The following is a 16,196-nucleotide window of genomic DNA, read 5'->3' as shown; positions in this document are numbered from 1 at the left end:
CCCTGCATCTTAAAGGTACTCTGTATCCCTATGGGGACCGCGCACGGCATCACCTCAGCTTTGCTGGGTGTGCTAGTGCACCGGGGACCGCGGCGCTGACCGGGTCTATATGTGCCATTACACACTCAGCGTCGCTGAGTGTGTTTATATGTAAGGGCTACCGCACTGACCGCCGTTGCCACGGGACACTGCGGCACGGCTGGGACTTGTAGTTCGCCGGGGACTTTCACGCGACCGCGCTTTTACGGCGGCCGCGTTTATTACTACAGTCCCCGGCTTCATTGCGGCCTAGTTTCCCTTTTTTTCTCCCGCCCTCAGCCCTGACAGGCAGGGGAAGGGCGGGACGCTGCACGGAGCGAGCAGCAATGAGGGCTGGAGTATGATTTACATGCTCCACTCCCCTCACTGTGCACAGTATGAGCGCCCGTTTCGCGCTCTTTCTAGGCCACGCCCACAGCTTCCTCAGCTCGTCAGGACGCCGCAGCCATTCCTGTCAGCTCCACCGACGCTGCAGAGAGGGACATATTCATGGGAGACCCAGACACGGTCTCTGGTGGCCTCACAACCGCTTAGGCGGCTGGTAAACAGCACATGTGGTGCTAGCCCCATGGTGCTGTATTGTATGGGTACATTATTTGTGTACTGTATATAATTTACACTGTATGAGCACAGTTCTTTCTGGCTATATACCCTATTGTGTTACTCAGGGAAAACTATAGCATGGCGCCCATAAAAGGCAGGGGTGCCAAAACACAGGCTTATTATGTTGCCTGCGCCGCATGTAAGACTACAGGCAGGTTCCACTGACCCTCATTGTGTACAGTGTTCGACCCCTGTGACACTTCCTCAGCCGGATCCTCTGCTAAGAGGGGCCCAGGGGGAGCCACCTGTTGACACTGTCCAGGTGACGGGGACTGAGTTTGCAGCCTTTAAGGATCAACTCTCTGAGACTATGGCTAAGATACTAGAAGCCTTGCAGTCCAGACCGGTATCTCAGCAAAGGGACTCTGTTGAATCATTGTTCCCTGACCCCCCTCAGTTGGACCAACAATGTCCTCACGGGGTATCTCATACATCCCAGACGGAGGGTTCGGACTTAGAACCTAGCCCCAGATCGTCTAAGCGAGCCCGCTTAGAATTTCCCTCGACATCATATTGTTTAGGGTCTCAGCGGGGGGATTCTCTGGTTGATGATGCGGAAACAGCTGATCAGGATTCTGATCCTGGGAGCGCTCTCAATCTTAATTCTCCAGACGGGGACGCCATAGTGAATGATCTTATTGCATCCATTCATCAGTTGCTGGATATTCTTCCCTCAGCCCCTCCGGCGGAGGAGTCTGATTCTCAGCAGGAGAAATTTCGCTTCAGGTTCCCCAAGCGTACACAGAGTATGTTTCTAGACCACTCTGATTTCAGAGAGGCAATCCAGAATCACCATGCTTGTCCGGATAAGCGTTTCTCTAAGCGCCTTAAGGATACACGTTATCCTTTTCCCCCGGAAGTGGTTAAAGGTTGGATTCAATGTCCCAAAGTGGATCCTCCAATCTCCAGACTGGCGGCTAGATCCATACTTGCAGTGGAAGATGGGGCCTCGCTTAAAGATGCCACTGACAGGCAGATGGAGCTCTGGATGAAATCCATCTATGAAGCTATCGGAGCTTCTTTTGCCCCAGCATTCGCAGCCGTATGGGCGCTACAAGCTATATCAGCAGGTCAAGCGAAAATTGAAGCGGCCGCGCCACAAGTGGCTTCCATTACCTCCCAGACCTCGGCAATTGCGTCTTACGCTATGAATGCTGTCCTGGACTCTGTGAGCCGTACGGCAGTTGCGACCGCCAATTCGGTAGTAGTCCGCAGGGCCTTGTGGCTACGGGAGTGGAAGGCAGATTCCGCTTCCAAAAAAGCGTTTAACCGGTTTGCCAATTTCTGGCGACAGGCTCTTTGGCGAGCGCCTGGATGAAATCATCAAACAATCCAAGGGAAAGGATACATCCTTACCCCAGCCCAAGCAGAACCTCTCCCAACAGAGGAGAGGGCAGTCGAGGTTTCGGTCCTTTCGGGGCGCGGGCAGGTCCCAATTCTCCTCGTCCAAAAGGTCTCAGAAAGAACAAAGGAACTCTGATGCATGGCGGTCTAAGTCACGTCCTAAAAAGGCCATTGGGAGCACCGCTAACAAAGCGGCTGCCTCATGACTTCTACCTCCTCTAGTAGCATCCTCGGTCGGTGGCAGGCTCTCCCGCTTTTGCGACACCTGGCTGCCACAAATAAAAGACCGCTGGGTGAGAGACATTCTGTCTCACGGTTACAAGATAGAGTTCATCTCTCGTCCCCCGACTCGATTCTTCAGGTCTTCTCCGCCTCCCGAGAGAGCCGAGGCTCTTCTGCAGGCGCTGGGCACTCTGAAGGCAGAAGGAGTGGTGATCCCTGTTCATCTTCAGCAACAGGGCCACGGTTTTTACTCCAACTTGTTTGTGGTCCCAAAGAAGGACGGGTCTTTCCGTCCTGTCCTAGACCTGAAACTTCTCAACAAACACGTAAAGACCAGGCGGTTCCGGATGGAATCCCTTCGCTCCGTCATCGCCTCAATGTCCCAAGGAGATTTCCTTGCATCGATCGATATCAAAGATGCTTATCTCCACGTTCCGATTGCCCCAGAGCACCAGCGCTTCTTGCGCTTCGCCATAGGAAACGAACACCTGCAGTTCGTGGCACTGCCATTCGGCCTGGCAACAGCCCCACGGGTTTTCACCAAGGTTATGGCTACTGTAGTAGCGGTCCTCCATTCTCAGGGTCACTCGGTGATCCCGTACTTGGACGATCTGTTGATCAAGGCACCCTCTCTAGAGGCATGCCAACACAGCCTCGACGCTACCCTGGAGACTCTCCAGAGTTTCGGGTGGATCATCAATTTTCCAAAGTCAAATCTGACACCGGCCCAATCGCTCACATACCTTGGCATGGAGTTTCATACCCTCTCAGCGATAGTGAAGCTTCCGCTGATCAAGCAGCGGTCACTACAGACAGGGGTACAATCTCTCCTTCAAGGCCAGTCACACCCCTTGAGGCGCCTCATGCACTTCCTGGGGAAGATGGTGGCAGCAATGGAAGCAGTCCCTTTCGCGCAGTTTCACCTGCGTCCTCTTCAATGGGACATCCTACGCAAATGGGACAGGAAGCCGACGTCCCTCGACAGGACCGTCTCCCTCTCTCAGGCGACCAAAGCTTCCCTTCGGTGGTGGCTTCTTCCCTCTTCATTGTCAAAGGGGAAATCCTTCCTACCCCCATCCTGGGAAGTAGTCACGACGGACGCAAGTCTGTCAGGGTGGGGAGCGGTTTTTTCTCCACCACAGGACTCTGGGTACGTGGACCCGGCAAGAGTCCTCGCTTCAGATCAATGTTCTGGAAATTCGGGCAGTGTATCTTGCCCTGAAAGCGTTCCAGCAGTGGCTGGAAGGCAAGCAGATCCGAATTCAGTCGGACAAATCTACAGCGGTGGCATACATCAACCACCAAGGCGGCACACGCAGTCGACAAGCCTTCCAGGAAGTCCGGCGGATTTTGATGTGGGTGGAAGCCACGGCCTCCACCATATCCGCAGTTCACATCCCAGGCGTGGAAAACTGGGAAGCAGATTATCTCAGTCGCCAGGGCATGGACGCAGGGGAATGGTCCCTTCACCCGGACGTGTTTCAGGAGATCTGTTGCCGCTGGGGGGTGCCGGACGTCGACCTCATGGCGTCCCGGCACAACAACAAGGTATCAACGTTCATGGCACGGTCTCAAGATCCCAGAGCTCTGGCGGCAGACGCCTTAGTTCAGGATCGGTCGCAGTTTCAGCTCCCTTATGTGTTTCCTCCGCTGGCACTGTTGCCCAGAGTGTTACGCAAGATCAGGGCCGACTGCCGCCGCGCCATCCTCGTCGCTCCAGACTGGACGAGGAGGTCGTGGTACCCGGATCTGTGGCATCTCACGGTCGGCCAACCGTGGGCACTACCAGACCGACCAGACTTGCTGTCTCAAGGGTCGTTTTTCCATCTGAATTCTGCGGCCCTCAACCTGACTGTGTGGCCATTGAGTCCTGGATCCTAGCGTCTTCAGGGTTATCTCAAGAAGTCATTGCCACTATGAGACAGGCTAGGAAACCAACGTCCGCCAAGATTTATCACAGGACGTGGAACATTTTCCTGTCGTGGTGCTCTGCTCAGGGTTTTTCTCCCTGGCCATTTGCATTACCTACTTTTCTGTCCTTCCTTCAATCTGGACGGGAAAAGGGTTTGTCGCTCGGTTCCCTTAAGGGACAAGTTTCAGCGCTCTCTGTGTTTTTCCAGAAGCGCCTAGCTAGACTTCCACAGGTACGCACGTTCCTGCAGGGAGTTTGTCACATCGTTCCACCTTACAAGCGGCCGTTAGAACCCTGGGATCTAAACAGGGTGCTGATGGTTCTTCAGAAACCACCATTCGAGCCAATGAGAGATATTTCTCTCACGCCTTTCGCAGAAAGTGGTTTTTCTAGTAGCAGTCACTTCACTTCGGAGAGTGTCTGAGCTAGCAGCGTTGTCGTGCAAAGCCCCTTTTCTGGTTTTTCACCAGGACAAGGTGGTTCTACGTCCGGTTCCGGAGTTTCTCCCTAAGGTGGTATCCCCCTTTCATCTCAATCAGGATATTTCCTTACCCTCTATTTATCCTCATCCAGTTCACCAATGTGAAAAGGATTTGCACTTGTTAGATCTGGTGAGAGCACTCAGACTCTACATTTCTCGTACGGCGCCCCTGCGCCGCTCGGATGCACTCTTTGTCCTTGTCGCTGGCCAGCGTAAAGGGTCACAGGCTTCCAAATCAACCCTGGCTCGGTGGATCAAGGAGCCAATTATCGAAGCTTACCGTTCGGCTGGGCTTCCGGTTCCCTCAGGGCTGAAGGCCCATTCTACCAGAGCCGTGGGAGCGTCCTGGGCTTTGAGGCACCAGGCTGCGGCTCAACAGGTGTGTCAGGCGGCTACCTGGTCGAGCCTGCACACTTTCACGAAGCACTATCAGGTGCATACCTATGCTGCGGCGGATGCCAGCCTAGGTGGACGAGTCCTTCAGGCGGCGGTTGCCCACCTGTAGGAAAGGGCCGTTTTACGGCTCTCTTACGAGGTATTATTTTACCCACCCAGGGACTGCTTTTGGACGTCCCAATTGTCTGGGTCTCCCAATAGAGCGAAAAAGAAGAAGGGAATTTTGTTTACTTACCGTAAATTCCTTTTCTTCTAGCTCTAATTGGGAGACCCAGCACCCGCCCCTGTTTTTTTGTGTACACATGTTGTTCATGTTGAATGGTTTCAGTTCTCCGAGTTTCCTTCGGATTGAAGTTAAACCAGTTTATAATTATTTTTTCCTCCTTCTTGCTTTTGCACCAAAACTGAGCAGCCCGTGGGAGCACGGGGGGTGTATTGGCAGAAGGGGAGGGGCCTAACACTTTTAAGTGTAGTACTTTGTGCGGCCTCCGGAGGCATAGCCTATACACCCAATTGTCTGGGTCTCCCAATTAGAGCTAGAAGAAAAGGAATTTACGGTAAGTAAACAAAATTCCCTTCTTTCTTAAGAAATTTCTTAAGAAATTTCTTAAGAGTGCACCTGTGTTAAAAAACGCACCAAAAACGCACCTGCGTTTTTGCCGCGTTTTCGGTGCGTTTTAGGTCCGTTTTTGGTGCGTTTTTACCGCTGGTTGCTCCCTGCGTTATTGTGCCAATTATCTATGGCAAAAAACGCAGTTAGCTGCAGAAAAGAAGTGACATGCTCATTCTTTTTCTTAAGAAAATCTACTGAAAGAATTTTCTTAAGAAAAAAACGCAGTGTGTGCACAGCTAATTTTTTTTGCCATAGGTTTTGCTGGGGAATGTCTGCAGAAAGGTTACAAGAATTTCTCAAGAAATTTCTGCAGCAAAAACGGACCCAAAACGCAGGTAAAAAACGCAGTGTGTGAACATAGCCTTAGTCTTGCACTGCTCTATAACAAAATCAGATAAGGGTCTCAGAATACATTGACACAAACCAAGCCAAATATTTTTTTTTCTCAACACTTACAAAACCATTACAGTATTTTTTTTTTTTGCTTAGAGAACTGTTGCCTAGTCATGCTTGCCGCACAACTAACACCGTAAAAACAAATCTCCCCCACCCAACTACAATTTTTTTTTTTTTGGCAGAATTGTAGAGTTTATTTTCCACCATCTGACAGCACTTACATTTTTATTTTATTATTTTTCCCTCCCCCCAACTAAATTGTATGGTAAAATCAATTAAGCCAATCAGAACTACAAGTCACCCTGCAAAAAAACAAGCGCTCATATGGCGATGTTGGGAAAAAAAAATAAAAGTTATGGCTCTTGGAGAAAGGGGAGGGAAAAAACAGGTGCAGGAAAAAAAACAAACACAAATTGCGCAGCACTGATATCGCCTTTTCTCATACATGCAGCAATTTATGTGGCATCTAAATATCTCTTTCTTAAATCTGTTCACTAGGTCAGGAGAGTGTTGAAGATGTTGGAAAACCCATATGAGGAGGACAAGTCATTTTACACGGTCTCAGAGACTTCATCACAAGAAGAACCATTTGAAGCCGCTGCATCATCGGACTGTAGGCCCACCACAGTATCCAAGGTCCCCTACAATAGCAAGCCTCCACTCTGGGCTACAGAACTGTGTGTTACCTGATCTTCATAAAGTCCTTGTTGCCCCTTAATCTGCTGCAAAGAGCAAATCTGTTCTTTAGTGTCAGAGTAAGAGCAGCAAGGACAAACCAGCTACTCTTACATTTATGAAATCACATTTGGATTTTGGACATAACTTTATACAGGAAAATGCATGGACTTTGGCTATAGGCAACCGTTTCCATATTATGAGATCCAAATGTAATTTTCTCATGACGGTAAAAATATCAATTCAGGTTTCTGATCTATTTTTACCTGAAATAAATTTAAGAGTACAACATCTTTATCGTTAATGGTATTGAACGCTTCTTACATGTTACATGTTACCAAAATAAAATGTGGAAAGCTTTTGGATAGAAAAACACTTTAAACAGTATTTTTTTTGGCTGTTTGCTGGTACCTAGATTAATACACTGGTGAGGTTGTAATCTTTAGTTTCTAGATTATTGGAAGATATGTCTAGCTGCGCTGCTGGATCTCCGGATTAGCCTGGCCACCTCCAGTCCAAAGATTTATATGATCAATGCGAAAGCTGACAACAGAAGATATGGTGCAGTCTTTTTGTAGGTAAATTTCTGTAGTTGAAAGTTTTGTCCAGTCTACAACAATTTGTAAGAATTTACTTGTTTTATTTTATAAAAATCATTTTAGGCAGACGTCTGATGCATACACGCACAAACCTGTTACTTTGGAGATGCCTATTACTGTAGTAACTGAATAGGAGGCTATACTTTGTAGGAGTTCTCGATAACTATGTGCCTTTGTACAGATCTTGCTTTGCTACATAAGAAGGCAATACGCACAGTAGAAATGATCATTGTGATGAATTAGTTAAATTTATTGTGAAAGTGTGTTGTAATGTAGCATTCGGGTAGATTTATTCAACTCAGCACTTGTGTTACGGTGCAATATGTTTATTTTTTTGTCTTGGGAATGGCTCAGGGGTGTGCTTTAATCAAATAAGCGGGTATTAATTTATCTTATTACAGATTGGTGTGAGACGGCTTCTGTTGCAGCCAGGTGTCTTCCATTCATTGCTGCCCAAAGTGAAGGGGCACAAAGCCGATCTCTTTGGAAGAATTTAAATTAAAGAAAAAAAGTGTACATCCCAGTATAAATTGTAATATGTGGAGTGGGGGGGGGAATTAAAGGAGTAAATGACTATACAGGACGAATTTTATAGATGGATGGACAGGTATATAATTTATTTTTTTATATTGTTAGTGGTCACTCAGCTTGCTCCTTGAGGTAATACCAGGAACTTTTTTTTTTTTTTTTCTTACTAAAAAAAAAATAAATATCCAGCCAGTTTATTCAGGAACATAACACAAAGGAGTATTAGGCTATGTGCGCACTTACCGGATTTTGCCGCGGATTTTCCGCGGATTTGCTGCATGTTTCGCTGGAGAAAATGTTCATAACATCTCTGCAGTGAATCACCAGCAAATCCTATGGAGAAAAAAAATCCTGTGCGCACTGGGCGGAATTTGACAGCTGCATGTTTTGCTGCGGGAATCCCGCAGCAAAAACAAGTGCATGTCACTTCTTTTCCGCACATCGCTGCGGGATTTCACTCCATTGACTCCAATGTAATCGTGAAATCCTGCAGGGAATAACGCAGGCAGCAAATTCTGTGCGGTTCACTGCGTTTTCCTGCGTTATTCCCTGCGGTATTTCACGGTTTACCTCCGGTAATGTACATCGCCTGTCTGCGGTTTTGCAGGGAAGTGATGTCATTACAGGAAGAGGAAGCCGTGCAGAGTAAACACACACACATCACACACACACACAGACATAGAACACAGACACATAGAACACACATAGAAAGAAAACGGAAATATAGAAAACAAAGAACGTGGGCTCCGCTGCATATTTACCTTCCAGCCGAGGTAAGCACACAGCGGCGGCCCGGTATTCTCAGGCTTGGGAGGGAGAGGGGCAGGGTTAATGTCCCCCGCCTCACTCCCCCTCCGGCAGCCGAGAATATCAGCCGCAGCTGCCCCGGCACTGTCGCATGCATTATGCGGCAACACCGGGAGTGTCCTCGGCTCTTCCTGCCGCCGTGTAGCAGTGGCGGTCAGGGTAATATAACAAAGGGGTTAATGGTGGTGGATCACCGCCATTAACTCCAGGCTTGATCATGGCAGCGTCTATGTGACAGCTGACATGATCAACCCGTAAGTAAAGTGAATAAAACACAGACACCGAAAAATCCTTTATTTTTAAATAAAACCAACAAGCCTCGTTCACCATTTTATTAACCCCTCCCGCAACAAAACTCCGGCGTAATCCACAGCTCCGACATAATCCACAGCTCCGGCTCCGGCATCCTGCACTGCTGACATCCAGCCGCGACTGTCACAGACACAGGCTGAATGCAGCAGACAGCAGAGGTAATTACCGGTCATTTCCCACGGCCGGTAATGTGAACTCACTGCCGACCGTGGGAAATGCAGCGATCTGTCCTATCTATCTATCCCTCTGTCTGTCTATCTATCCCTCTATCTATTCTTCTGTCTCTTTATCTATCTATCTATCTATCTATCTATCTACTATCTCAGAATTAAATGACTTTTTTTTTTTATTTTTTTTTTTCAATGTGCTTTATTGCATTGAATGCAATAAAGCACATCCCAACCCGCACGCGGCAAAACCGCGGCAATACCGCGAATAATACCGCGGTAAAACCGCAGCAAACCGGGTGCGGTTTCCCGCGGTTTTTTACCGCGGGTGCGGTAATCTTTGAGAGCATGCGGAATTTTCTCAAGAAAATTCCATTTCCCAGTGCGCACATAGCCTAAAACACTGTATTTCACTTGTGGGTCCACCTGTACAGGTTCGGATACAACTTCTCCCCAGAAGTATCCCAGTGGAGATGTAGCAGTCTCCACAGATACCTTAACCAGTCAGTACAAGGTGATATTCTTTCTCTCTGAGGTTCCTTCTAGAGGTATAATAACCTACGCACACTGACCATGTGTCAAACAAATAGACCCCATTATAACATAAGAGACACACCCATGGGTGGAGAATGTGGATATGCAGACCTGACCCTAATAGGTCTAGTAGTACTACAGATAGCAGAGCCACCATCTTTAATACCTCACCTCTCTGCCTAAAGCTGTGGGCCTTGGCACCATTCGCTACCAGCCAAGAGTCTTCTCTGTCGACTTTGAGATTCAGCTCTTGAGACATAGTCTGACACGGTCACTAAACCCTTTAGTATCCTGTAATGACTGAATAGGAGATTGTATCAAATAGCTAAATACCTTTGTCAGACCTCCCCCTCTGTGACAGTCTCCCAACAATTAATGTAGTGATATTCACTTACATTCAAATCTACTGTCTGGTCTGACTCTGGGTTATCAAGTACACTATAGGGACCAATGTCTGGGTCCCTCTGCATTGAGCTGACACAAGATTTGCCATTTCTAGACCCTCCAAATCCTCGTTTTGCAGATCTACCATGACCTGTTCTTCCAGTGTGTCTTCAGCTGTCTCTCAGTTGGCAATTTTTTCTATCACCATCCCCAGCTAGAGACCAGTCACTCAATTCATTCTTACTTTCGGATTCCGTTTCAGAGTGCTTGTACAGTTCAGAATTTGTACCATAGTCTGATGTGTAATTTGATCCTCTACGACCACGACTGCTTCCCCTGACAAACGAGGCAAATACATTTATCGGTTCATAACATTTTTCTGGGCCCCGGATTGAAGGCGGTCGCCAACTCACACCAACTTGACAAAGTTGTTCTTCCATCTTCAGTATTTCATGTCTTAACTGTTCTACCTTTTCTAGGTATGCAATGTGATTTTTTTTTTTCTTGAATTTTTGAATATTTTCCTCTTTCCTGCAATGACAAATGGAATCCTTCAATCTCCACTCGGTAATTTGGCTTCATTACAACTTTGAATTCTCATTCTCACAACTCCGGCTCTATCCATAAACTCCCGGATGACTTTTCCATTCTTCCTAATAATTTTCCTGAAAATATTTCTGGGCACCTGGATGAAATCTTCCCACTATTCCAATAAACTTTGAGCGCTCAACTGCTCCCACACTTTCTTCATAAATTCGAAATGTTCCCATATCATCTTCAAATTTAATTGCTGTGAATTTTCCTGGCTTGCGGAATGTTATTTGAGTGTACGTATTGCGAGCCCTATTAAATCTTTTGTAACTACAACCTCATCCTGACACTGCGGTTAGCTGCTTCATAAGTGCCAAATGTCTGGTGGCTTCATTTGTAGACCATATAATTGAACATTTGACCTCTGAGGCAAAGTACACTTTACGCACTCCTACAGCTTTCTTAAATTTTCCATGCACCGACCCACTGGCACAAGATTTTTTTCAAGTCTTAAGGAACATCTTTGAAGAGTCTCTCACAGAAAACTGTCAGAGCAGTGTACCTCCGTCAGATCCTCAATCTTGCAACCTCATTGGGCTACAGAATGGATTCCTTCTTCGCTGCTGTCGGACAATTCCTTGGGTCTTTTGAACTCTTCTTTTATAGTTTCTCGCATTCTACCCTTTCTGCGAACCTTCCTGTTCTTTTCCTTTCCATTTATCTTCTACCAAAGGCTCTACCTCTTGAGTTGCAGACTCCTTAGGTTTATCTGCAGCTTTAGAGTCTTTGAGAAACCAGAGGTCAAGGCTGATGATAAACTGACTCCTGGGCAGAGTCAGAATCAGCAGGTTCAATCGAGCTCTCAGCTCCTGATGAGACCTCTTGTTTAGACTTTACTTTTTCAGTGGCTTTTTCTACTTCTGCAGCTTCAGCTTTCTCTCCGGTCTCCACCGCATTACTTCCCATTTCCACTTGGGTCACTGCAGAGCCACCTCTAGTTCCTTCTGAGTTGTCATGAACCTCAAAAGTTTTCTCGCACTGCATCACCTGTACTGCAGGTTCTCTGGAGTTTTCAAAATTCTCACATTTTCCTTCCTTTACTGCTACAGTGCCGTACACCTCTATGCAGTTCTCTTTTACTTGGAGTTTTGCCGCCATTTCCACTTTTCAGCCACCTCCTAATTCGGTGGGTCACCGATTTGCTCTCTGTGACCATCGTCAACCTTCCCTCCACCAGCACTCTCCATGGCTATCTTCTGCTAAAGCGCTCTCGACCGACAGATAATCTGCTCTATGCACAAAAATCGTAGAGGATGCCAACACTGTTTCCTCGGTCTGCTCCTTACCAATGATTTTATTCTGATGATCTTCATAGTTTTTTTTTTTTTTTGTTACAGCTCTAATTTATCTTGCAACACATCGTTGTCTGCCTCGAAACCAGCAGTTGTGACTGGCAACGGGATTTCCTCAGCAGTATAATCAATCTTCCTTGCACATTCAGAACGTGCAGCTTGTTCAACTTACCTGCGCCTGTTACAAAGAGAGGAGGACTTGCCCTTTCTGCTCCGTTTCTCTTTTCTACATCTTCTCCCCACTTCATTAAAGCCACTGCCTAAAGTGGAGTCTGCATCATTTCCCCTGGTATGCTGTTACAATAAGTCCATACTCAACCAGGTGTCAGCCCCCTTTACTAGAGCTACCCCATTTCCAATGGTCGTACTATTGTTTACCTCTTTACCAGTGAGATCACTAAGTTAGGTAGACCTACAATTCTCTCTGGTCACCCCTAACTCAGAACTGTCGACCTTTTTGGAGGCGCTAACACCTTTTGTATATGTCTTACCCTTTTTGAGTTCAGTTGGAAGAAAGCCAACTCATTGTAGTGAAATTTTTTTTGAGTTCTTTACACTCTTGCTGTTGGGTTTTCCTCCTAGTGCGTCTCAAACGATTGTAAAACTCATCATGATGGAGATCCACAGGTTGGTGAACACTGCTCTATAGCATGAAACGTTGCCTGATTTGGATGTCTGTCTTTATTTTAAATAGTTCTATATACCTTCAAATCTTCTGTTTTATTTTAGACTGCAGGTAATTTCTTGTCAAGTCGATCTATAAATCACTGTGGCTGATGTTCAAGGCGTTAGTAGTAATTCAAAAGTCATTTATGATTTGTAATTCTCAAGAACGTAAGTTATCCCCATTCGTGAGAATAGGACTTTAGTTCCTGCAAAAGCAGGCTCTGCAGAATGTTGTCTCAAGTGGAGCGGAAGTTGAGCATGCGCACCTCTTCTGCTGTCAACATGATGCTCTGCAGAGCCTGTCGTTTTGGATTATCGGGGGTGCAGAAGAGGGACCCCAGTGAATTATCCTCTATCCGATCTGGCAAAAAGGAAACATGTAAACTTCTGAAGAGCATTTATTTTCTGTGATGTAAATGTGTTTAAAATGTAATCAGTTGTAAACACCCGCTAATTGTATATTATTGAAATGAATATAGGGAAGTAATAAATTTATATTTTAATAACAAAGCTTCCTTTTCATTTTTGGTAGCAGTAGTTAGGGAAATTGCCATACTACCTCATACCATGAGACTGGGAGAAGGGAATACACATGTAGGAGAAACGGCGCACGTTGGAGACCTGTATTTTCATTTTGGCAGAAAAGTTTCTTTTTGCCCTGAACATTTACCAACTTGGAAGTTAAGGCAGAGTTGCCCATTAAACGTTTTGTATGGGGCCCAGCCTAGTTATGCCCTTGAGTATGACATCATGGGTATAGCCTACTGCCAAAAAATTAGGATGTTATTAGAGATCAGTGAATTGATTCCAGCTGCAGTGTCAGTAGTCTGTGGTTGCTTTAATGGGAGCCCTGTGAATCGCCTCATACCTGCTTGAATTCCTGGTTCCTTTTTGATTAGTAGGCCTGATAAAATGCATCACTGCACAAATCAGAACAGGCGCCAGCGATTCTGACAGGTACTGATGTGGCTGCTGGACCAAGGTCCTGAGGATCAATGTTCTCATCTCTGGATGTTATGGATTATTTAACTATTCCTTAGGTAAAATCACAAATGTTTAACAGTGAAAGCTCATAATAAAGGTGGGGGGGGGAGAGAGTGAGTCCAATAAACCAGTGCATTCTGGGATAAGTGAAGTCTCCGCGAGCTCAACGAGCACCTGACTTTGGCTGTTTTGGAGTGGAAAACCGCACGCCCATGTATTCTTCACCGCTTTTACATCCTTTGAACATTAAGAACATGGAAGAGGCCAAGAACCATTTGGTGAGTTGCATTTCATGCTACATATTCATAGACTTGCCAAAGGAAAAGCCAAAATACTTGCCACAAATGCAAGCTTGTGTCCCTGTTGGAGGAAAAGTTGCAAGGTTTAGAAGCAAGAATTACTACAGTGAGATTCTCTCATGCAAAAGAATTTGGCAGATTATGCCAATAACACTCTGATCAGACTTTAATTCTTTAATATCCGATTCTCTTGGCTAAAAAAAAGTCTCCATCTCCTCCATTGTGTAAATGCACACAAATCAGACTGATGTCATCCAAGAGCAACTCAGTTTCCCACTCACTCATTGATTTGCATTGCTGAGTGTGATTTTAATATCATTGGACAGACTGCCATTTGATGTTTTGTCCGATCGCACTTGGACCGAAAATGCGTCCATGTGCACCAGCCCTAAGATCGTATTATTGGTCCGAGTGCTGTACAATACATGTGGGGGAGGGTCATGTCAGGGGGAAAAAAACTATGAAGAAAGTCAAAATCAATTTTTTTAGGATATAAAACAAAATATATCTTTCCCTTGTTGATATTCTTGGAAAATGGGTAAAAAGTCAATATGGTGGGGGCATCATTTTAGGCTAAAGCCAGCCTTGGGAGAGTCAAAACCGCAGCGCTGGGTCCTATGATGCCTGCACTCACACAGGCACGGAGGAAAACTTCAAATGTAGCCACTGTGCTTGCTCCTATACAGGGGATGCCAGCGCTGAAGGAAGTCATTATCTCCTTAATGACCACTGATATGCCTTTTCACAGAGGCTATTAAGGGGCGTTATTCCGAAGTGCCACTTTTTTTCATAGCACTGAGAAAAAAGTGGGATTTTCGCCTGCTGAGTGGTCCTATACATAAGTGTCACTTGAATCCTGTGATCCTAATCGCAGGTGTCAATAGTTTCCATGGCACCCTGAGGTCATCTAACCTGTCACCTTGGTATGGTAACCTGTTTAGACCCAGCAGTACACATCTCATGCATTGCAGTACACGAGTGCCTGAGACCAATGATCAAAGTGAAAAATATTCATGTCCCATTTTTTTTTTTTTTTAACAGAAAAGTCCATAAAATTGGTATCCCTGTTTCTGGAATTACCCGAATTATACAAATGTTACATTACTTATTCTGTACGGTGACCACCGTACAAAAAAAAAACACTCATTTTAACTATTTCATCATCCTGAAACAAAGAAAAAAAATTAATGAAACGTGATCAAAATGTCATATTTAAAAAAAAAAAAAAAAAAAAAAAAGTGTAAATGAAAACGCCAAATCAAAACAAATAAACTGGCAAAAAGTGTGATAGTAGGAAGCCAAAAAATATAGAAATCTTATATTCTTGTAATCGCACTGGACTGAAAGCAACAAAATAGAAACTGAATTACCGGTAATTCAGTTTCTAAGAACTGCATGACTGTACCATAGGAGGTTGCCCCCCCATCCTAATTAGGGACCGGACACACAAAGAGGTTAATTTGCCCCTTCCTGGAATAGAGGGAGCCGTAATTAAAAACATTTTTTTTATCCAAATAAGGGGTGATGCAAGTAAATATTCGAGGAGTGAAAAAGATCCCGAAAGGAAAAACATTGAATTGAAAATGAAGACTTTGTTCTACTTGCGTGTCCACATAATCTTAGGAATTTCCAATATGCTGGATAAATGGGCACTCATACTAGGCATCCTGTAGGTCGATCGTTGTTCTGACGAAATCACTGCCTATTATTGGGTTTGTGGATCTTATAGATTACATTTTGAACCTTCTGTGGGTAATATGATTTAGGTGTTGTAAATTTATAATGCTTTTGCAGGCCCCACTATTTATTTATTTTATCAGAAGTAGGCGAGAATAATGACCCTTGCCCTATTCTAATTTCGGAAGCGAGGAAATTACTCCTTATGCCTGCAAGTCTTGGGAGTCCTGAGGTTAAGATTTTCTGTAATCTTAGAGACTGGAGGAATGTTATTTCCAGCCTTTTGAGGGGTGTAGAAGGAGAACTCCCTATTTTTTTTTTCGACCCCACTCAGCAGAACTACTCACTATGATGAGGCAGATGCAGTCACTTTGATATCGGTCTAGTCTCTGTTACAGCCTAGCAATGCCCCAACATTTTAGGTGTCTTTTTAGCGCACAAGTGTGGTTAATTACAGTTTTGTGAACGCCTAAAAAGATGGACACCACCGGAACAGACTCCAAATGGAATGAATCTGTCTCAGTAGAGTGAAGTGGTTCCATTGAGCAGTTCGTCTGAATAACATTTTGTGGGATTTATACGGAAATCCTAACTGAAGAGCTCAGAACACAGGAATATGTTCCCAGCCTTATAGTGGAAGTGATCAAAAAATGTTATGTACCCAGAGGGTAGCCC

General features: G+C 45.5%; 1 protein-coding gene across 1 annotated transcript in view; it reads left to right on the top strand.

The window, feature by feature from the left end:
- SELENOO (selenoprotein O) overlaps positions 1 to 13,071 on the top strand; it is a 59,456-nt gene extending 46,385 nt beyond the window's left edge. Inside the window, exon 9 of the mRNA XM_075345094.1 lies at positions 6,505 to 13,071. Coding sequence (XP_075201209.1) covers positions 6,505 to 6,705 — 201 coding nt within the window. The 3' untranslated portion in view covers positions 6,706 to 13,071. The remainder of the gene's footprint in view (positions 1 to 6,504) is intronic.
- Positions 13,072 to 16,196: the final 3,125 nt, after the last annotated feature.

This window comes from Anomaloglossus baeobatrachus, chromosome 4 (genome assembly GCF_048569485.1).
Source record: "Anomaloglossus baeobatrachus isolate aAnoBae1 chromosome 4, aAnoBae1.hap1, whole genome shotgun sequence".
Classification (NCBI taxonomy): Eukaryota; Metazoa; Chordata; class Amphibia; order Anura; family Aromobatidae; genus Anomaloglossus; species Anomaloglossus baeobatrachus.
This window is presented reverse-complemented; position numbering and strand designations above follow the sequence as displayed.